General features: G+C 46.1%; 1 protein-coding gene across 2 annotated transcripts; it reads right to left on the reverse strand.

Moving 5' to 3' along the window:
- Positions 1–15,433: 15,433 nt before the first annotated feature.
- Positions 15,434–22,811, reverse strand: LOC109779920 (alpha-galactosidase 3). 2 transcript variants are annotated; one of them, XM_045232594.2, is made up of 15 exons: positions 22,508–22,811; positions 22,285–22,343; positions 21,906–21,962; positions 21,769–21,803; positions 21,062–21,165; positions 20,879–20,951; positions 20,644–20,702; positions 20,478–20,543; positions 20,305–20,388; positions 20,152–20,216; positions 19,983–20,065; positions 19,407–19,497; positions 18,846–18,904; positions 18,596–18,736; positions 15,434–15,762 (listed from the first exon to the last, which is right to left on the reverse strand). In XM_045232594.2, exons 1-15 carry the CDS (start codon positions 22,711–22,713, stop codon positions 15,688–15,690), a joined length of 1,257 nt encoding a protein of 418 aa, XP_045088529.1. In that variant the 5' UTR covers positions 22,714–22,811; the 3' UTR covers positions 15,434–15,687. The 2 variants fall into 2 exon arrangements, with proteins under 2 accessions (XP_045088529.1, XP_020194114.1); XM_020338525.4 differs by lacking the exon at positions 15,434–15,762 and adding an exon at positions 17,887–18,242.
- Between the last annotated feature and the right edge of the window lie 217 nt (positions 22,812–23,028).

Raw genomic sequence — 23,028 nt, forward strand, 5'->3', positions numbered from 1 at the left:
TGTGGTTGCAACAATATTAGCCTTATTTATGGAATTGCAGGGCCGGCGGCAGCTTCTGCCTCGAACCAACGCAACTCAACCCCCTGCTAGCATTGAAAGGGGTGGAGGATGGCATTGAAAAAATGTCAAGTGCTGGCAGGGTAAGTTCATTACCATGGCTGGTAGATTAGCTTTGCTCAATGCCACTCTTGGCAATAAGCCTATGCATATGACGTCCTTCTATGGCTTGCCTAGGGGGCATGAGAAAAGGATTGATTTTTTTAGGGAAAGGCTTTTGTGGCAGGAACACTTGGGTAACAGAAAATAAAATACCACTTGGTTAACTGAGAGTCTGGGACACAATTTGCCTACCTAAGATTTAGGGGGTCTTGGGGTGCTGAATTCGAAGCTTAAGAATATGATCCTCCTGGGTAAATGGTCGGGGAATATGTTGAGGAAGAAATTAATACCTTGATAACCAAATTATGTCTCAAGCCGGGCTTGAACTAGTATTCTGTTGAATTGTTTATTTCGTAACGCTGTGTGAACTAGTATTTGGGGCTGACTCATTCCAGAAATGTTCTTTGTTTCTAATGTTGGTAGAATTTTTTTATAAATAGTGTTGGTAGATGTATCAGTTACATTGTGTCAGCTAATCCAATGTACTTTTGGATATTTTTTTATTAGCCTGCTTTACATGATTGGTTTGTGGTCAACCTCTAGCATTGCATGAAATTATTGATGAAACATTGAATTCTGTAATGCCAACTTCTGGAATTTGGGATGGTAAAGGCTTACCTTACACAAATGGTTTTGCTATTTTTCACTCGACTGAAATCAATTTGAGTTCAGTCGAATTTGCTGGCTGTTGGATCACGCGCTGTGATTTGTAGGAGAAGTGATCGTTCAGTCGTTGTCGGGCCCGCGCTTTCCCTTAAATTCTGAAGTGACAGTTGCAGCAGAGACCAGGAGAGGAGGGGAAAGGGATAGAGGCACTTCTCCACGGCGATTTTTTCGGTGGATATATTGTCTATCTCGTGCTAGGATTTCGCTTGGACTTACCTTTGATTTCTCCTTTTAACTCCTCGTCGCTTTTAGCCATCTTTATTACTATACAATGTTCTGCCAATACAATGAACACTGAAGAAACCTTAGGACGACCACTCTACTTACAAACAATAACAAGTAGATTAGCTAAACACACACACAAAAAAAGTGTAATTACCAGAGAGCCGCTTGAATGCAAGCGGCGCAGCAAAGCGCGCTTACGCATCTATAGTACACATACGTTGGGTACACATGGACGGGGCGAAAGGAAAGACCTTGGAGAAAGTCTCTCCCAAGCCATGCCTGATCCTGGAAATGCACACGGCGAAGATGTGTACAGCCTAGGAATTTCTTGCATGGATGAAGATGAAAAGAAAATTCATCGGATCTCAGGTAGATTATTTTCCAGTTCATGCTAAAGATCATATTTGGCACAAAATTTGGGTATTTCAACATGATTATTATTGCAAGATGGTACCGGAGCCATTAATTCATCATTTTTTTGTTGTAGGTTAACCAACTTCAGGAGCCACTCCGATTTATCCTCTTCCTCGGAGAATGGACATGATATTTTTGGTTCTAACCCCGTTAATGGGTGAAACCGGAACGATATCCATTAAGAGAAGGTGCAACTTCCTCATTTCACGTCGATGAACCTATTGGACCTCTCAGGGCATGTGGATTGGCACATGACATGCCTACAGAGTGTTCAGTGCAACTTGGAGGACTTGCATGATAAGCTCCTCAAGTCGGTTATAGAGGCATCTTCAGCAGGTGTGTTGGATGAGGATCGCTTTGTAGTCCCAACTATGCGCCCTGATCTGAGGTCATCTCCATGTCCACGACTACCTCCTTCTCTCGGCATAGGATTTGTTCCTCGGCAACCAACCATTGAGCTCCAAGTTGAAGCGGATTATCTTTCGTCGCCTCGAACCCACATTCCACCCAACAGATTGTCGATGTATCCCCCTTTTGGTGGTCCTTGGTTTCCAAACACGGAGGACATGCTCAGAACTTATGGATGATTGTTGAAGCTAGCACTTACATGCATGACATGGTAAGAAACCTTGGACCATGATCCTTTTTGTGTATTATCTGTTCAAGTTTCCAATAAATTGACTCGATGTCTTCTTCCCTTATGCGCGGAACTATTGGAGACCACTCGGAAAAGATGCTCTCTCCAGTGGGATGGTATTCTATCCAACTATGTGGGATTTTTGACAGTCGCGTGGAACTGACACATACATCCACAGAACAATAAGAAACCTTGTGAAAATGTTTTTCCCACTTTTCTATTTAGCTCTGTTTGCAGTTGGCTGATTCAATTCTCGACTGCTCGCCATTTACAATTTACTTTTGCAGGGTTGGGACACCAACAAGGACATGTCGTAGCACGATAGGGGAAGGATGCAAAGGCAGAGGCAATCAGACGGGGGGTTACGGAGACAGGAGGCCAGATGTTGGCTCAACAAATGGGCACGCTAGGATCGCAAGCGTAGCAGGACAGACAATGATGATACGAGGCAATACACACCAGGGTGTCTCTTCAAGCAACATTGAGCAGAGGTATGCAATACTACTCAAACTTGAAACTACAGACAACATATTTTTTGGTACTAACAAAGTTCTTGCCAGGTCTGAGAATGGGTGGGTGGCGACATGGATGCCGTTGAGGATCACGGTTCCTCGTCACGGCGGGAACAGCTAACCCTCTTCACTTGTCGTGGTGGTCACACCTGCCGTCACAATGGTCAATGACCAGTCGGTCACGATGGAGTAGCTTGAGAACCTGGAGTTCGGAACCATGCGCCCTTTCTCGGTGGCTCGTCAAAACTCTATGTACGATGAACAATTCCCTGCTCTCCATGAAACAACGAGGCATGGATAACAAGGCCCGCAGAGGAGCTCCAGGCCAGGCGCGGGTGTAACCCACGGGAGCCGGCCTACAGACGAATATGTGTAACTTGGTTGAATATGTGTATAAATCAACTTTTGGTACATTTGCTAACTTTATAATTGGCCTCTTATTAGTATAGTACATGTGGTCCACTGATTGTCTAGTTGTGCACTTCCACTGCTTGTTGTTGAACTACTAAAGATTGTTGTTGTGCTTAGTCATGTTCTTGTCATCTTAAGTTTGCTATGCAAAAATGTAAGGAAAATCGTTGGAGCTTGTAAGCCTAGACTCGAATTGTGTTGGTTTTAGCTCATGTTAGCCTGATAGTTTATGTTATGAAATAAATGCCCTCTTTACTACTCTGAATTACAGGTATTGTTTTTAAGGCTTTGTTCACGTGGTATACTCTGAAGTTTTATTTATTTTTGTTACAGTTCATATATTTGTGCATCAACCTGGACATTCCATCTCACTGTGCTGGCAAGGGACTGTTTACTTGCTTCCTGTCTATACAAATTTTTCCTCATGCCAGAATATGATAGAAATAAGAGTCATGACTTTGCATGTGTTATGTCCAATTGGTGTATCTGGATGGGCCTAGGGCGTGTTTGGTTGTCTGCATAGAGCCCAACCAGGCCCGCGCGGGAAGCAAGAGGCCTGTTTGGTTGCCTGGTTTCACTGTTGGGCCTGCATCGCACGCTTCTTAAAGCAGCCCAGAGCCTCACTACTAGAAAAACAGCTATAGCCAATATGGACACTAAAGGCGCACTATACATAGTAATGGCGCACCGTGTATAGGTACGCCATTAGTAACCAAAACAGTAATGGTGCACCAGGTGAAAAGTGCGTCATTACTAAGTTTGAGCAAGGTTTGACCCAGTCATACATATAGTAATGGCGCACTTTGTATAGGTGCGCCATTACTAAGTTGACATAGTAATGGCGCACCTTTACAAAGTGCGCCATAACTATCTGTATGACTGGGTCAAACCTTGGTCAAACTTAGTAATGGCGCATTTTGCATAGGTGCGCCATTACTATGTCAAACTTAGTAATGGTGCACCTATACAAAGTGCGCCATTACTAACTTTGACCAAGGTTTGACCAAGTCATACACATAGTAATGGCGCACTTTGTGAAGGTGCGCCATTACTAAATGCACACCCCCTGGACCGCCTTTTCAGTTTAAAAAAAAGAAAATGATGGAAATATCAAAAAAAATAAAAGAAAATAAGTTTCCCATGTGATATGTGGTCTAGTTGTTGGGAAAATTTACAAATATGAATTTCAACTTTATTTGCAAAATCTAGTTGTTGGGAACCCCGTTAAAGATTTTTAGAATCCCCAAAAACCTAACAGAATAAAAGATACGGGGCTTTTAAGATCTAGAGGGGGAAATGGAAAAAAAAATAAAACTTAGTAATGGCGCACCAGAAAAAAATTTGGTTTCGATTTTTTTTTGGAAAAAATGTTCAAAATATGATACGTAATATGACCGGGAAGTTTGAAATATTTTTTCAAAATTTCATCACACTCATGAACATGAACAAAGTCCTAGACATCAACAAGGTTTAATAGAATTGATATGATAGATATATCAACAAGTGCCTGTTAAGTGAGTTGATGCTGGGGTTGGATAGAACTTAGAAGTTAAGCGTGCTCGGGCTGGAGTAGTGTGAGGATGGGTGACCTTTCGGAAAGTTTGACCACGGAGTGCGATTTGACCCGAGATTAAGGAAAAAACGAAAAAATTATTCTGAAAAAATTGAAAAAAAATTGATAGTAATGGCGCACCAAATGTGGGTGCGCCATTACTATTTGTTACTAGTGGCGTGTTAATAGTGGTGCACCTATAGTGCGCCATTAATAGCAAAAACTGGTGCGCCACTAACAGCCTTTTTCTAGTAGTGCCTGGCTCGCTGGAAGCACAGGAATCGGTAGTTTCTCCCGAGCCAGGCTGAGCCGACCGCAACCGAGTGGGCCCTTGCACGAGTGGAGACGGGAGGGATGCGAGGCGTTTACGTGGTGTCTTCTTCAAACTCCAGTAAACTCCTCTCTTCCATGCCCCTCTAATCTACACAACGATGCTTCGATTCGTGGTAAGCTCTACACGAAAAAGATGCACCTCGATGCTACGGTTCCAGTCAGGCGATCAGTTCGTAGTTTCATCGGCCGTAAGTTCTTAATCTCGTCTTCCCGCTTGGAGCTATTCTAAACGAATGTTGTCAGATTCATCGCACACGATCGATCATTTGAAATTTCCTTTGACCAGCATCCTACTCTCGCAGTTCCTCACAACATTCATGTTGTAAGTTTTTGGTTTCGACGATCGTAGCTTCATCTCTCTTTGAACAGCAGTGTACTGCACTGACGCCGCCATGTCGAGCTCCTCTGTCCTCTGCTCAAAGCCCTCATATTCGTCCCTCTCGACGCCGACGTCCTTCCCCTTGATCTCCTTGCATGTGTCCTACTACACTAGAGTCGTTTCCGGCGTCGCTCATCTCGGCCTACTCTCTGTCGTCCTCCTACTGCACTGACGCTGCAATGGCGTGCTCACTGCTTCTTGTGTCCTCTGCCTCCGTGCACACTGCAGTTCGCCGCGCCGCCGACGGGGTCGATCATCTTGGCCTCCTCTCTCTTGCCCTACTACACTGGAGTCATTTCCCGTGTCGATCATCTCGGCCTCCTCTCTCGTCCACTGCACTGACGATAGCATGGCGCGGGCACTGCATTCTCCTCCTCTGTCGACTGTCTTTGCGCGAGCACCGCAACTAGTTCGCCGACAGTGTCGCTCGCCGTGCCGCCGACGGGGTCGCTCGTCCATGATTCCATGCTCGGCATGTCGGACACGGCGCCAAGACCACTATCCACCGTAGTCTCCATGGTCCGGCGCACACTGCATTTCTTGTCCCCCTTCCTCTGCTAGCTCTTAACCTTGTGTACTAAGTGCAAGTGTTAACTCTTAATCATACCCCGTGCGGGCAACCAAACAGCGTGTAGTTGCATGCGTCGAGACAATGCAGGCAACCAAACAACTTGCCAAAGTTGATCCACTAATGCAGGCAGTCCATATGCAGGCAACCAAACAACTTGCATATGTCGCATATGAGGCTGTTTTTCGAGAGCCATGCTGGGTGGAGAAGCGTATGCAATGCGGGTACTGTTGCCGACGGCAACCAAACACGCCCTTACAGATTACTGGCGTGTCATTTTCATTTACCGTTCCTGGCTTTGTAGTCTAAGGAATGGTAGTAACATAGAGCAAAACTCGAAGTGTTCACATTATGCTTTTGTGAATGTTGGTGGTATGTGGGATGTCCACTAATTAAACCCATTTATGCCACATATTATGTGGGTAGATGTGGGCCTCCCACTTAACATATAGTATATGCGATAATTGTGGGGCAGAAGCGGGTCTCCCACTTAGTGTCCATGTTCACACATGCTCTTCCCGCAAAAAAATGTTCACACATGCTCAACGGTGAGCATCTCCACATGGGCAAATTTGACAAATTTAACCTATAGACGAAATCAAATCACAGAATGAACTATCCGTGAAACTATTTCACGCGGCTGACCTTTTTGTGTGACGCCCGACACGAAGGCGCCACACTACACTGTGCAACGCCTCACAGATAGGCGCTACACGGCCAGCGCCGCACCCGTGTGATCAGAAAATTACTAAGTCAGTGTGCAGCGCCTGAGAGCTAGGCGCCACACTATACAGTGTAGTGCCTAGCTCCCAGGCGTTGCACTAGTGCAGCGCCTAGCTCCCAAGCGTTGCACTAGTGCAGCGCCTGAGAGCTAGGCGCCACGGGTCAGCCGCGTGAAATGGTTTCACGAACAGTTCATTCTGTGATTTGATTTCGTCTATAGGTCAAATTTATCAAATTTGCCCTCCACATGCCACCAAAGGAGCGGCATCCTACAAATCAGGCCGATAGGGCAGAGGCCTTCTTCGGAGGCAGAGACAGGTGTTGATGGTGTATGGCCTTGGGAATTGACGAAGCAAGGGCTTCCCTTCCTCCAGCGGCTTGCCACCTCCTTGGTTTTGTCTCTCCGAAATTGAAGCATGTCTTCAAATGAAATGACTGAAATTGGTATTTTCAAATGAGTGAAATCATTTTTGATAAATGTGAAATATGTTTTATTTGAATGACATTTTCTAACGAGTGAAGTCAGTTTTTAAAATAAAATATATTTTTTGTGAAACTCCTTATTTCAATGTGTTTATTGTAAAGTTGCTTCGTTCACGCATTTCAATTTCAGTTATGTTTCGCGTGTACCAATAATTGAAGCCCGGTGCACGTAGGCGGCAGCGGGGCCCTTCTTCTCCTCTCGGCGTGTGGCTGTAGCGCGAGATGCGGTGGCGCGGCGGAGTCTTGGCTGATGCGGCGAGGACGCGTCGTGCGGCGCGGCGGCCAGACGGTGGCGTGAGCGGGTGGCCAGGCCGTGGCGGCTGCGCGAGGGGTTGGCTTCGGGGCGGCGGCGCGGGCACGGATCCATCGTGGATCTCGTCCTGCGGGCGCGGTCTCGGCCTTCCCTGCTCGGCCGGCGGGTCTCGGTGGGGGAACCTCTCCTTGGTGAGATCTGGCAGCGGCGGCCTGGATCATCCAGATCCCGGCAAGGATGGCGGCGGCCCGTGCACGAGAGATGGAGGTCTTCGATCAGATCTGGGTGAAAACCTGCTATTGGCTATTGCCAAGGCCGACGATGGCGACGCTGTCCGCGTCGTTCCCTTCCTGAAGGCATCGCTGAGGAGAAGTTCAAGGCCACTCTCTGCTACCTCCGGGGGAAACCCTAGATCAGTAGATCGGATGACAGCGGCTCTCTGGTGTCGTTTCCCCCTTGGGGGCGTCATTCTTGGAGGTGCACACAGGCTCGAGGGACCAGAGGATGGCGTCTTTGGTGGAGCGGTGCTTCATCTTACACATCGATGGTGGCGGATCTCGGCGGCGTGGCGTTGTGGAGATTCGGCGTCTGATGCGCGGAGATGGACTCGCGCAGGAGGAGGAAGCTGTCTGACGTCATGGTGGCGTTGATGGCAGAGAGGCCTGGCAAGGTCGGTGCTTCAGTTCTGCTCTGAGAATGGACCGAGGGATGATGGAGGTGACGGCCCTTGCAGCGTGCGGTGCTCACTGAGAGTGTGCCAGATCGGTGTGGGACCCAATCCAGGTAGTGGCTTGGATGGGGCACCCGGCTTTAGATGTTAGGCTTTGGTGCGATGTCTGTTTGGTATTAGGCCCGGATATTCGGCATGCCTTCATCAAGGGGATAGGAGTAGCAACGGTGTTGCCGAGATGGTGGCTTCAGGCTAATTGATGTATCACCTTGTATGGTCTTTGTGAATAATTAATAATATGGCTGCATGCATCGTCCAGATGCAGAGGCCGGGGGTACATCCTCCTTTTCTTAAGCAAAATAATTGAAACATGTCTTTCTTTCAATTGAAGCGAGTGAAAATATTGTTTGAAATGAGTGAAATTGGTTGTTTGAAATAAGTGAAATCAATCTTTTGAACACATCAAAACATACTTTTTGAAATGAGTGAAATCCATCATTTTGAATGTACCTAAATCATCTTTTGAAAATGACTGAAATATGTTCTCTCAAATGAGTGAATTTTATTATTTTTTTGAAGTTAGCGAAACCGTCGAAATCACTTGTATGAAATAGTGAAACAATCTTATATTTTATGAAAGTGATTTCAAAGCTAATTGAAGTATATAAAATAAAAGTAGTTCAAATATATCCAAGATTGATCTTGTTCTGAAGGTCTTGTCACCATGATTTTCTTTTTGCAAAAATGATCCAAATATATTATCAAAGTTCACCAGAAGTACAAAGCACCTCAAACATAATAAAAATTACATCGAGATTATGAGACCATGGAACAACCATTGCCGCCACCAGAACTAGCCACCAACGCGCCGCTGCCGCGCTACCCTGTCGGAGCCTGCTTGACCTTGTCGATAACAGTCAGGAAGTCTTTGTGCACGTGCCCCTAAGGACTAGCGCCCTGGAGTTATAGTCTTCGTCATTGAACCCTTGAATAGATCTAGCACCTGACACCAAATCTTGCCACATGATGAGAAACCCTAACCTCACCACCCCAAGGAGGTGGCAGGAATCGACATCAAAGCTTTGTTGACTGCGTGAAGCGGGATGAACTCGAGGAGGATCGAAGCCCGGAACACAAACTCTAAGAAGCGCCGCCATCCACTCGAGCACCGCATCTACGAGGACTAAAAACCCTAGCCTAAACTACTAACTGGAGTGGAGGCTTTTCATGTAAAAGGTTTCAAAGATGGACATTTTGTTTGAAAGATATCATGCATTCTAATATAAGGATGAAATTAAATGCATTTCATTTGTATGAGGAGAGAGAATACATGCATGCGCGGGTCTTTGCGGATGACTCGTGATTCTTATGAAAGCTAACCAGCACAGTGCGGAAGCGGTGAACTCAGCGCTAGTCAGCGCTAGATTCATACGGTGAGGCATCGGGGTAATTGGTTAGTTTTGATAAATCCAGCATTTTTGTCAACCCTAACACGAAGGTGGAGATTAGAGAACAAATGTGTACCACACTAAATATAATGACCGATACCCTAATTGATAGATATTTGGGCTTGCCAGCAAATGTGGGATCAGATAAAATAGATTGTTTCCAATTTCTGATAGAACGAATTGTTAAGAAATTTGTGGCTGAAAAGAAAAATTAATGTCTGTTGGAGGGAAGGAGATCCTTCTCATGTCTGTTGTACAAGCCATATCCACCTATGTGGTGTCGTTCTTTAAAAATTCTTTAAAAAATGTAAATAAATCATTGATGCGATGGCGCGTTTTTGGTGGGGAGACGAGGAGAACAAGAGGATGATGCATTGGACAGCCTGGTGAAAAATGTGTGTCCCTAAGAATCAAGGAGGGGTGGGTTTTTGTGATATTCACTGATTCAACTTGGTAATGCTCACCAAATAGGCGTGGCGTCTTCTTGACAATCCCAATCCCTTGTGCGCTACTATTATGAGGGCTAAGTACTATTCTGATGGCGATTTTTAAAAAGAGATCTTCTTTTACCTGGCAAAGAATTATGGTTGGCGTGAACTGTCTGAAACATGGTTATATTTGACGGGTGGGGAATGGACAGAATATCAATATTTTGGAAGACCCTTGGATTCCAAATTGTGACACTGGAAAAATTGTTACGGCGAATGGGGGCAACATTATCTAAAGTGGGAGATTTGATTGATCCTGTTTTGAATAATTGGGATGAAGACCTGATTAGACAAACTATGTGGCCCATAGATGTGCAACGGATACTATCAAATCCACTCTCACAATATGATATGCCAGATTTCGTTGCTTGGAGTACACGAAAAATGGTATGTTTTCGGTTCAGTCTGCTTATTTTGTAAAGTGGGACCATTAGCATGGATGTAAATTGAGACATTCCAATGGGATGGCACGAACCACGGTTAATCTTATTTGGAGCAAGGTATGGAAATTATGTTGCCCGACAAAGGTCAAGATATTTATCTGGCTATGCTACATGACACACTTTCATATCGTGTTATGCTGACATATGAAAATCTTGCCCACTTGTCCTACTTGCTCTGCTAGTCCAGAAGATACGAAGCACGTGTTATTTCTCTTTAATAAAGCAAAGGAGGTTTGGAAAAGGCTGGGGATGGATGGTAATATTGATGAAACTTGTGAGGTTGATCATGCTGGAGAGGTTGTGTTGGCAGTATTTACTTCTTCTACCGGACCAAGTATTATGGATTATGGGTAATCACAATGTGCGTAAAATGATTGCTATCTCAGCATGGTATCTATGGTGGGAAAGACGGAAATTGGAGCACAAGGAGACAATTCAGAACGCGTATCAGATCTCTATGGGGATACTAGCCCTTACGGCAAACTTTGTTATTGCCTCATCTCCAAAGGCCTCTATGAAACGGAGGGCTGGTATTGCTTTCCTGTGGGCTTTGTGAATCTTAATGTTCATGCTTCTTTTGAACTTGACCTGCTTAGGGGCACGATGGGGCGGTCCTTAAAGACAACAAAGGCAGATTTCTCGTTGGGGGAATAGGAAGATAGACTACTGCGCGGATGTCTTGATAGTTGAAGCCTTGGCTCTCAAATCCGGTCCATCCTTGGCACAAAGGTCAGGATGTAATTGTTTTATTATTAACTCGGACAATCTGAAGGTAATTGATACCATGAAGGATGGAGGACGGTCGGCGGGTGCGGCAGCGGCAATGGCAATCTTCGATGATTGTTTTCATTATGCTTGTGATTTCATTATTACTAGATCCGAACATTGTAATGTGAAGCAAATAAAGTTGCTCACGAGCTCCCTAGATTAGCTAAATTTTCTTTGACTTAGGATTGGTTTGAGGAATCTTTAAATAAAATTGTAATGATCATCATCAATGATGTATTGGTTATCCCCCCCCCCCTCTCCCTCTCTCTCCTGCAAAAGGTTGACACTGTCTGATTTGTGTCGGTTTCCAAGTGTAAAAAAATGAATGAGATTCGTGGACACTAGCACGCAGGACATACTTTTACAGAAGGAGACCACCCGGATGAGACGTCAGAAATCCTCTCACGACGGGAGTCAAACCCTGGGCGCGCAGGGTGCGCCACTGCGACCATTGCCACTAGACTTATCATGTTCATACCTGACCCGGCTGCACCAATCTTGATGAATATGGATTGCCCACCGCTACCTCACGGAACCGCTAGATTTAGTTTTTTCAGCGGGTTTGTCTAGGGCACACTAGTTATTGTATAAAAAGAAAAAAATACCCACAGGAATATTCGCATAAAATTAATGACACATGACTTAGATGTGCAAAACTTAGGACACTTTTAGCAAAACCGTTTTTCAGCGGGGGCATCTTTCTCAACTTCCATGCACTGTTGGCTAAACAAGCTTGGCGTCTTATTGATAATCCAGATTCTCTATGTGCACACATTTTGAAAGCGAAATATTATCCAGACGGTGATCTCATGAGCGTCAAGTTCAAAAGCAAAGCCTCATATACTTGGCAAAGCATTATGGCAGGTGTTGAAACTTTGAAGCTTGGGCATATAGAGAGAACATAAAATTTTGGGAGGATGAATGGATACCACAATCTCCATCACTGAAGGTGACTAAAATCAGGTGTAACAATCTTCTTACTCGTGTGAGTGATCATATAGATCCTGCATCAGGAGACTGATTTGGATGCCCAGCGGATCCTTGCAATACCCTTCCTTTGCATAAAATGAGAGACTTCATTGCATGGAATGCTACTAAAACAGGATTGTTTACCCGTGCGCTCAGCCTATCATGTGGTATGGCAGTCCCAATTTGGACACAAGATACGGAATACGGAACGTACGTCTACCCAAAGTGACAACTGGGATTCAGTTTGAAGCTTATTGTGTCCAACAAAGATAAAGATTTTTATCTGGAGGGCGCTTCACAGCACGATCCCGTGTCGTTCGGTACTAGCCAACAAGCATCTCAAAATCAATCCGTGCTGCTCTGCTTGCAAACTTGGACCTGATACAATTAAACATTTCTTGTTCGAGTGCAAGCTGACGGTCGATGTGTGGAAATTGGTTGGTTTGGGAGATATTATTAAGAAAGCATGCGTCGTGATTAGGGAAGGTGAGGTCATACTACAAAACTTGCTTTGTAAGGTCGAGCAAGGAATTCACGTACTGGCTTTGCCAAAGTTGAGAGAAATAGTGGCCACTACTACCTGGTATTTGTGGTATGAGCGAAGGAAGTTAACACATGGAGAAGGAGAACCAACTCAGGGTGCAGACCAAATAAACGTGGAAGTTAGAAGTCTTGCGGCAAACTTCATCATTTCATGCAGTCCGAAAGCAAAGCGGAGAGTGGCTGCTTGGATGAAGCCCAAACATGGGTATATGAAGTTAAATGTTGATCCTGGATATGATGTGGATACTCTAGAGAGAACAGTTGGAGCAGTTTTACAAGACCACATAGGAAAGTTTATTGTTTCTGCTAATGAAAAGATTGATATATGCTTTGATTCCTTCACGGCTAAGGCTACTGCGGTCAGATTTGGCATGAACCTTGCACGTACAGTGGGCATCACCAAGATCGAAATTAATTCAGACAGCGTTGAGGTGATTGAGGCTTTGAAAGATGGCTACTCATCTTCAGTTGCTAGTGCATATTTGATGATTGTTTTTTATGTCCTTGGATTTCAACCATGCATGTAATATATGAACACTGTGTTAGAGAGTGTAATCAAGTAGCTCACGAACTAGCTAGGATAGCTAAGTTTTCTCCTCCCGGTTTAGTCCTAATTTGGTTGCAAGAGGAAACTATCCCAGGGCTCGAATCCCGCTAGGGGCGATTTCCATGGCCATCAGGGATCCTCTTCTCCCATCACGGGAGATCACCACATCAGTTTGGATGGCAGGGGAGGAGATCACGTCCAGAAAGGACCTTGTCGAATGAAGAGAAAGATGAACGCCGGGACTCGACAGAGATTCCTCTATCCATTGAGATCTTGGTGGAAAGGAAAGCATGGCTGCCGACCCATCTCTGTCATTGGAGGGCTGATGGTCTTGGAGGCATAGCACTTAGAATAGTCTCTGGAGGAAATCGGTAGGTGCGCCTCGCGCCGTCGCCTCGAAAGAGCGCCAGACGTGGATTTTGTCCCGATCTCTCTAGGCCTGGATCTCCCACCCGGGGAAATGCTAGGGATCGGGGCAGAAAATACCCATCGAGCGAGCCACCAAATGTCGTGACAGGTTTTCCACGGGCCGCTTTGCCTGGTGGGCTCTGCACCCTGGTTTTTGACGGGGAACCCCGGCAGGATCATGGGCTACCAAATGAGCCCTTATGGATGGATTCTGCCCCGAGCGCGATCATCCAAAAGCTTGTAAACGATGCCACCATCTTGACACTTGAATAGGAGCAAAAAAAAAAAGAATAGGAGTTCACTCAGGAGGAGATGTTTGAAATCACAAAATCAATCATCCCTGCTCGGCGGCATTAAGGTGGCACCATCGGCTCCGCTGGTGAACCATCATTTATTCGTGGATGATAGCCTGCTGTTTTTCAGAGCAAGTATTAAACCTACTGGAGTCATATTGTATGGCATCGGGACAGAGAATAAACAGCGAAAAGTCATCGATTTTCTTTAGCAAGGGGACCCTGGAGATAGTACGAGATGAAGTAAAGGGTTTCCTTCATGTCCCTAATGAATCTTTGAGTGGCAGGTACATGGGATGCCCACAGATGTAGGGCATTCGAAAAATGGAACCTTTAAATATGTAAGTGATCGGGTATGGGACAAAGTTAAAGGTTGGATGAGCAAGTGTTGATCAGCGGACGGCAAGGAGGTCCTCATCAAACCTATATAGCCCAAGCGATCCCGGTATATTCTATGTCTTGTGTCAAACTCCCAAGAGGTTTATGTGATCATACAAAGTCTACAATCCAAAAGTTTTGGTGGGGGTGCAGGCAAGGAGAGAGGAAACCGGCTTGGGTCTCGTGGGATATGATGACAAGACCAAAACGTTTGGGAGGACTTGGATTCAGAGATCTAGAGCTGTTTAACCTTGCTTTATTGGCGAGACGGGCTTGGAGAAGTTTTTAAGAGCCTTTATCTTTGAGTTCCAGAATACTCAAAGCGAGTCATTTCCCGGAAACGACATTACTTGAAGCTGAGCTTGGGAACCGTCCATCACAGATTTGGCGCCCTATATTCAAGGGAAGGGATGTGTTGAAGCAAAGGTATCATCAGGCGGATTGGTCATGGTCATACTACAGACATATGGGCGGACAACTGGATTCCTAAAGAATCTACACCAAGACCGATTACTTCCCTTGTACATGATCCCCCAAGGAAAGTGGCGGAGCTACTGTCACCTGCGACGGGGTCATGGAATGAGGAGTTCATCCGATCAGTGTTCATCCCTTTCGATGCGGACGCTATTTCGAAAATTCCAGTTTGCACTTGCAACACGAATGACTTTTCGGCATGGTATCCGGAGAAGAAAGGAGGGTTTACTGTTAGCTCTGCTTACAGATTTTTGATCAGAACAAAGATGCAGCGTGAAGAATGGTTAGAGGGGAGAAGTGGGACATCGACAAGAGAAAATGAGAAAGCATGGACTGCGTTGTCGAAGATGTCAATGCCTTCGAAGATTAAAAAAATTCCATGGAGGCTGGCACGCCATTCGCTGCCCAAACCGCAACATGGCCCTCCAGGATGCGTGCCCCCTGTGTGGTTGCCAGGATTCATGCAGACATGCATTAATATCATGCATTATGGCGAGGTGTGTGTGGGCACTATCTGATGAGGACATAGTCTCAAAAATGGCAGAGTTTGAGGAGCCTAGTGCTAAAAACTGGATGTAAAAACTGGATGTTTGAACTGTACAGTTCGTTGGATCACTCAAAGTTCACCAAGATGGCCGTCACCTTGTGGGCACTGTGGTATGCACGGCGGAAAGCGATATACGAGGCAATTTTCTAGAGTCCGCAATAGACCATATCTTTCCTGAATAACTTTATTACAGAACTGGCAATTTTCCAGAGTCCACAACAGACCATACCTTTCCTGAATAACTTTATTACAGAACTGGAGCAGCTTTCAGCTACAGTGGTGAGGCCGGCTGGACCCATGTCAAACCCAGCGAAGACTCGCTCCAGAAGTGGGCGTCGTCAAGCTGAATGCGGACGCAGCCATAGCAAGGAACAGGCGAGGCGGGCAGTGGCAGCTCTATGCCGCAACCACAATGGCATATACCTTGGTTCTTCTACAGTGGTTTATCCAGGCATCATAGACCCCACGATCCTGGAAACATATGCTTGCAGGGAAGCGTAAGCTTTGGCTTGATCTAGCAGTTCAGAATATTGTGGTTGCTTCTGATTGCCAAGGTACTGTCAACGACATAAACCATGGGACAGCAGTCCGAATGCAGCGATCACGCATGAAATCATAGCTCGTAGCTCTAGTTTTTCTTCTTCTAAGTTTTTGCATGAGCGCAAAAACTATAATTTTGAGGCTCACAAACTCGCCAAGTTTGCTTATAATTTAATTATTTAGGCATAGGTATACATGTTTGGTTGGGTAGTCCTCGTGCCCCAAATCCTGTACCCTATGGACATTACTTTGAATCAATAAAGTCGGCGAGATTACTCAAAAAAAAAACTCAGGAGATGTTTGTCAAAAAAAAAAACTCCCATGCAATGCGGCGCTTTCGTCAGAAACCAAACCGACTCAATCACCCCTTAAATACTGTACTCCTACGCACAACAAACCTAGCCGAGACGTCCGCGTCCGTCCACGATGGCCGCCGCCGCCGACCGTCTCTCCGCCCTCCCTGACGATCTTCTCCAGCACGTACTGTCCTTCGCGCCGGCCAAGGAGGCCGCGGCCAGCGCCGCCCTCTCGCGCCGATGGCGTCCGCGGTGGCGCCGCACGGGTGTCCTCAACCTCGACACCAGACACTACTCCGCCCAAGATCGCTACGCCTGCTTCGACGTCTTCTTCCGCGCCGCCGCCGCGCGACGGCCCTCAAGAGGCTCACGCTCTTCCTCACCGAAGGCGCCTACCGCCTCTTGAGCAGATGGTACAGCGACCCCAGACCGAAAGAGGACGTCCGTGTCGCCGGCCTCCTCGCCGACCCCGCCGCGGCCGGGCTGGAAGACCTCCGCATTGGCTCCGAGAAGCAAAACCAGTGCGACGACATGTACAGCCCGCCGCTGGGCTCCCTGCCGTTCGCCGCCACGCTCCGAGTGCTGGAGCTCAAGCGCTGCAACCTCAAGCCGCCATCGGCACGCCTGGCCTTCCCGCGCCTCACGGATCTCACGCTGCGCCACTGCTTCGCCTTGGAGGGGCATCTCCAGGTCCTGGTCGACAACGCGCCGGCGCTGACCAGCCTGGTGCTGGTGAACCTCCGTCAGAACTCGCCGGAGCAACCTGGTTCCGACAAGACGATTTACATGCATAGCACTTTCAGCCTGCGCCTCCGCTGTCCCAAGGTCACCGCCCTGGTGCTCGAGACCCATTATCTCGGCTGGCATGAGCTGGACGATCCCGCCAACACGGGCATCGAGCTCGACATGCCGAGCCTGCGCTCCTTCCGCTACAGCGGGTACCCTCTCAAGCTCTCGCTCGCATCACCCGCGCCGGCACTGGCACGGGTCAACCTCGACGCCACTCGCCGTGACCACAGTGTTCAGCAGTACGAGCCCACGTCGCGCGTGCTCACCCGCTTCTCCAGCACGAGGGCGCTCAAGCTGCGCCTGGACAACATCGAAGACATCCTGGCCGGCAGGACCATCCTGCCCACGTTCCCAAACCTCAAGCTCCTCCAAGTGCACGGCAAGTGCAAGGACGGGGACAGAAGTACAACTGTGGCAGTGGCGAGGCTGCTCGCCTCCTGCCCGGCCATGTCCGAGCTGCGGCTCAGGCTGGAGATGTCGCACCACTACTGGTACAACACCGAGGAACCAGCCGGAGGCCCCTTCGGCGAATCCATGGACCGGTTCGAGAGGCTCGCGTGCATGTCCTCGGCGCATCGTGACGCGGTGCAGCTCGACGGCGTCTCTGGGCTCCCGAACGCCCTGACAAACAGCAAGTTCGTCTGCCTGGAGACGACCCTGCACAAGGTGACGCTGCAGTTCAAGGCCAGGGAGGTCAACTGCTTCCAGGTGCGGCTGGCCAAGTTCCTCGTGGAGAACGCCATGGTGCTCCAGGAGATGCACGTCGACGACGGCAGCCAGTTTTGGTCGGACCACCTCAGCCACAAGGTGGCAAGATGGAGAGCCGGTGCGTTCCAGGCCAGGAACCTGCGGGACACGGCTGGGTTTCGGGTGTACCACTAGCTAACCCTGTGATAGACCCTAAGAAACAGTCAGGCTACGATTAGGATGCACCTGTAATAATGAGAAAATATTCTATGTCCTATATATATTTCCCCCTCAATAACTGATGATTAATTTATTGGTATGGTCCACTGGCATGATATAGAGCCTCCCGGAAAGAGATGTACAAATTGAGAGTAAATTTTGCGCGTCATGCTGGATATATGATTGATCGAGTATATTGTCGAAAACAGGCTGATACATATATATATATATATACCGTCAATGATGGTTGACCAAAGTTTGTTTCCAGGCATGCTGATATAGTGCGTGGCGTGGCTTGACCTTTTTCTCTCACCAACTTGCAGAAAAACTGACGGCGGGTGTGAAAATGTACATCTTACAGTCGTGCACATCGACTTGGGCTCCAAAAGTTCCTACCACGTTCGCCGGTAGAGTTTCATGCTGGAGAAAATGGCAAATTTAGCAGGTGGTCAACACTAACAATAAGTTTAAGTTTATGACCGGAGGGCGGGTGAGAAAAGCTACTTATTCACATTGTTTCTATTCTCCCAGACTAAATTGGGCTATAGTTGAACTATGATAGTGTTTTTTATTATGAAGCTTCAAGATCTCCCTTTGGATCTTATAACAACTAAACCAACCCCCATCAGAGAAAGGGGTAAAGGATTCATAGTCCCATTTTATCTGAAATCTAATAATTATACGCTATAAGCTATGTTTCTCCAGGTACCTTTATTTCAGAGGGACAAGTGAATTAAACAACCTGATAGCAATGAAATCTTTATGTAACTCACCTTCCACAGATCTCTAACAGAATAGGCAGATGAACCATCAAGGCCTACAGCTGGCAATGTCATCGTGATATTAACCGTCTCCGAACAACGATTCCATAAAGCAACAGCCAAACGGTTGCCAGAGAGGGGGCCAGCCCACACCTGCAAAATTTGACATACTATGAGTTTGGCATAGGGATGCGTTGATGCACGGAACGGCACGAAGATGTGCGACTTATAATAGGTATCCAATATGGAGCAGCTAAATCACCTCACGGCATCCACCTTTTCCTTGCCCTAAAATTCTTCTTCCTTGAACTCCAAGAGGATCTGCAGAAAAGGAAACTCGTTTAATGTAATCGATTGCATAGTCACAACAGCACACATGCAAATGGTTCTTACTGTGCAAATAGAACAATATGCCAGAAATCGTATATAGCAGAACACAATCAGGCACTTTAAAAACACCCCCGAAAAATCAGAACAGACGTTAACAACACATAATGTTAGTTCAGCATAATATATTGCGTCTCCGAGAGGAGTAAGGAAATGGCAACTGGCTAGTGAGTCAACCCAATACAAAACATAACTCGAAAATAAGACAAAATCTTCGTCTTAGATCCATCAAGTGGTTGAAACAACTCCTATGAAAATATCCACATTAGTTAAGATCAAACTGACTTCTAAAGAGCAGCTAAGATGACAACATTTTCTCAGTGCATGCTTGTTTCGCTCCACCGAGAAAATATCCACACTAGAAAAAACCGCATTGCAGTTTCAACATGAATACATACTAGAGAGATAAGTACAAAGGCAAGATTCTGAGTAATACCTTGGTTTACTTGAATTACTTCTTTGTTGCTCAATATTTCAATTGTTTCTGAAGTCATATTTCTGACATCACAACCAATTAAGAGAGGCGCCTGAAACATGACCCAGAAGGGCAGTCAGTGCAACAAAACGAAAATAGCAGATAATGTGCCACCAATCAGCTTGTATTTTACATGCATTATGCAGACAAATAATATGCAAGCACAAACTGATTGTAAAATTTCTTGTCTGTGATTTCAGGAAATGATTCTAGAATCCAACACTGTTGTAATACTAAGTTATCCAGAATGTATGCAGACGAACATTTAGTACTAGACAAATTTGTGCTGCTGATATCCAAACAAATTATGCGCATCTGCAGTTCTACAAATTTCTTTGCAGCAATATCCTAAATTTGAAGGCCATGACCCAAGGCGCAAAATTATAAAAGAAAATAAGCCTTTATTTTCATAAACTCTTCGCTTGCTCATTGATCCAAAAAATAATATAAACTACAAATTTGAAGGAGTGGATGCCGTGGGGCAATAAGGCACTGGCACAATCATAGTGACTATTGCTGTGCTTGTCAAACTCTTACCTTCATGAGTGCCCAGATGCTGAAATGTGCACGGTACTCTGCAAAGGTCATGCCACCATTTCCAACTTCCAACATGTCCGGGTCTGCCAAAAATAAGTTTGTTTAGTAACAGCGTACTTTTTATTTTAGAGTATCTTACAACATCAGTAAAGCTTGTGTTACTAGTTACCATTCCATCCACCGGGTCCAGCATATGATGCCCACTTGTTGTTCTTATCAGCAATGTCAGTCATGCTTGTTTTAAACAGAAAACAGACAAGTCAATTTCACAGCACATCAGCAGACTGGTATATTCTTTTGTTTCAGGAAGAGCATGGATCACCTTTTCCATGTATCCTGTATGTCATCTGTTGTACGCCAACTGTTTCCAACTTTTCCAGCCCATAAAGCTGGATCATCCTGGCCCCTAAGAGAGAGTACACATTTAAAATCAACAAGATTGGAGGTTGAGCACAACGTACAACTGCTATTTATTTCCAGTGTTAACTGTTATACCATTCACATAGAGAGTAGAATATCTGGCGCCCAGTTGAATTTAGAGCATCACGCATTGGAGGATACCTGAGATTATGATATCATGGAACAAATTTTAGCTCTATATAATGAGGCTAACTGTCTGTAAACCCTGCGATCGAAGCAAATGAAAGACGTGTGACCTAACCTTTCCTTTGGTGGTATTCCTAGATTGTAACAGTTGTCATACTTTAGATAGTCAACACCCTGGACAAAAATATTTTTCAGATTCATGTATAGTAAAATTATTATATGCATGTTCAGTAGCAGCGCAGAATAGGTTAAGATAGAAACACTCAGAAAAGATGTTCTTGTGTTCATCGCAATGTTGTGCAGCAACTCTTTTATGCATCACTAATTATGTGGTTGCTTGTAGCTCATACCCATGAAGCAAAAAGGGCAGCATCATCGTTTTCGTGATGGAGTGATCCTGGTCGAACTTGACAAGTAGATACCCTGAAAGATTTTACTTGTTATATTGTTTGTTATTTGATATACTCTTGACTATGATACAGTAAGAATCATAAAAGCTAGCAAGTTAAATCATCTATAGCTAGACTACTTACCCAGCGTCAGAGTAGATACCAAGTTTTAGACCTTTTCCGTGCACATAGTCCGCAAGTGATTTGATTCCAGAAGGGAAAGTCTTCGGATCAGGTAGCAATTGACCCTACATGTTACAGGAAGTGATCTATTAGCAAAATCTGCAGATGTACTCATGATTAGTAAGGCATAAACGAGATTAATGCAACGACATAAATACCCAACAATAGTATTCCGTCATGATGCCCCAGGTGGCGCAATGGAAAAAATGTATTTAGTTTTTGATGAAAAACGTCAAGTTACTAGTAACTGTATGAATCCCTAGGAGAGCATACGAAGAGACACCAACTTCAAATAAACTATGTTGGAGAAAACTAAAAGTAAAAATAAAAACAGAGCTATTGAAAACAAACAGAGCCATTTTAGTGAATAAAATTTGGAAAGTGAATGTAGATAGGACCACTGCAGAAGCATTTTTATGCAGAATTTCAGACGACGTCCACTGGGTTCAAGTTATCATGAACACAAGAAAAATCCTTAGATGTATGAAGTGCAACATAAAACATCTAGGGAATGTAAAGGAAAATTAATGTTCTGATAACTCTCATTCAGGCTTTAACATCATACTCCCAAACAGAAGATGGCACAGTATCAAATGTAAGAGGAAAATGCAATTTGGAAAAGTATAATGAAATCATTACTTTATTACAGTTTCAAAACAAGTTGTTACCTTATTTCCTCGTTTCACGTAGGACCAACAGTCGTCTGAAAAGGAAGGACAAATACAGATTCAGACAGCATAATAAATACTTGATGAGTTGATGTAGCCAAACAATAGATATTTGTGTAAAGCTATAAGTATTGTACCGATGTTTACGTAGTTGTATCCCAAAGCAGCCAGCCCCGTCGAGACCAACGCATCAGCTGTATCAAAATCAAGGTTATGAAACTTCAAATTGAGTAAATTCTACTCTAAACTCTGGAGAACACATTCGGCACTAATTATTACTGGCGAGCACTGGTGCCACCTGCAAACATGAGACATCTGACTCTGTTTTTCGACCGTTCTATCCTAGTATAGTATGTCTCTGCACTTGCCGCAACAGAGTAGAATTGTGCCCAGGCACCGTCTAGTGCAGATACAGCTATGAACTTGTAGCAGGTCGTAAATTGCGAATGGGGAATCCCAGATTTAACAAGGATTAGTTACAGTGCAGGGAGTCAGGGATCCCGCGGGGGGCCGAACCTGTCTCGCGGATGAGCGTGTCGTTGATGTTGCAGGCGAAGAAATTCCAGCTGTTCCACCTGCACGCATCGCCGGCACAGTGGCTAATCAATGAAATATCGGTGGCGACCCCCTCCGCCCAACAAACCAAACAGAGAAACCAAAGCGCGAGTCAAAGCGGCAGAGCAGGAGAAAGCTGAGGAGCCGCGGGGAGCGGGGGAGGGGAGGGGACGGGTGGGATTACCCCATCTGGGGCACGAGGGCGAGGCCGTTGTTGAGCTGCAGCCTGCCGTAGTTGGAGGTGTCGTAGAGGCGGCGCAGCGCGGCGGTGGGCAGCGGCGCGATGCGCCGCGCCGCCACCGCGGCTGCCGCCGGCCACCGCGTCCCCTGCGGCGAGAGGGCTAGGACGAGGAGCAGGAGGAGCGGGAGGCGGCAGAGCGGCACCCCCATTCTCCGCTTCGCGATGCTTCTCGCGCGCCGCCGCTTCCTTCCTCCGAACTCGAAGCAGTTCGCTCGCCTGTGCCGACGGTGCCGTAGCGGGGAGAGCCTCGTTAAAGAAAAGGAAAAAATGATGGGCCGGATCCACCGGCCAGTCAAGCGTCCAGAACCAGGGCCCACCGTCCCCGAGCCCTGACACGTGCGTTATCCGTTCTAGGCAACTCGGGTAAATTAGAGAGAAATCCTTGTACTTCCTAGTAGTAGTAAAAGTCTCAGAAATCACCGTTGAGGCCGATGAGTAGATTCCTGGTTGAGATTTATACTCGC

This window comes from Aegilops tauschii, chromosome 2 (assembly GCF_002575655.3).
Source record: "Aegilops tauschii subsp. strangulata cultivar AL8/78 chromosome 2, Aet v6.0, whole genome shotgun sequence".
In the NCBI taxonomy this organism is placed as follows: domain Eukaryota; kingdom Viridiplantae; phylum Streptophyta; class Magnoliopsida; order Poales; family Poaceae; genus Aegilops; species Aegilops tauschii.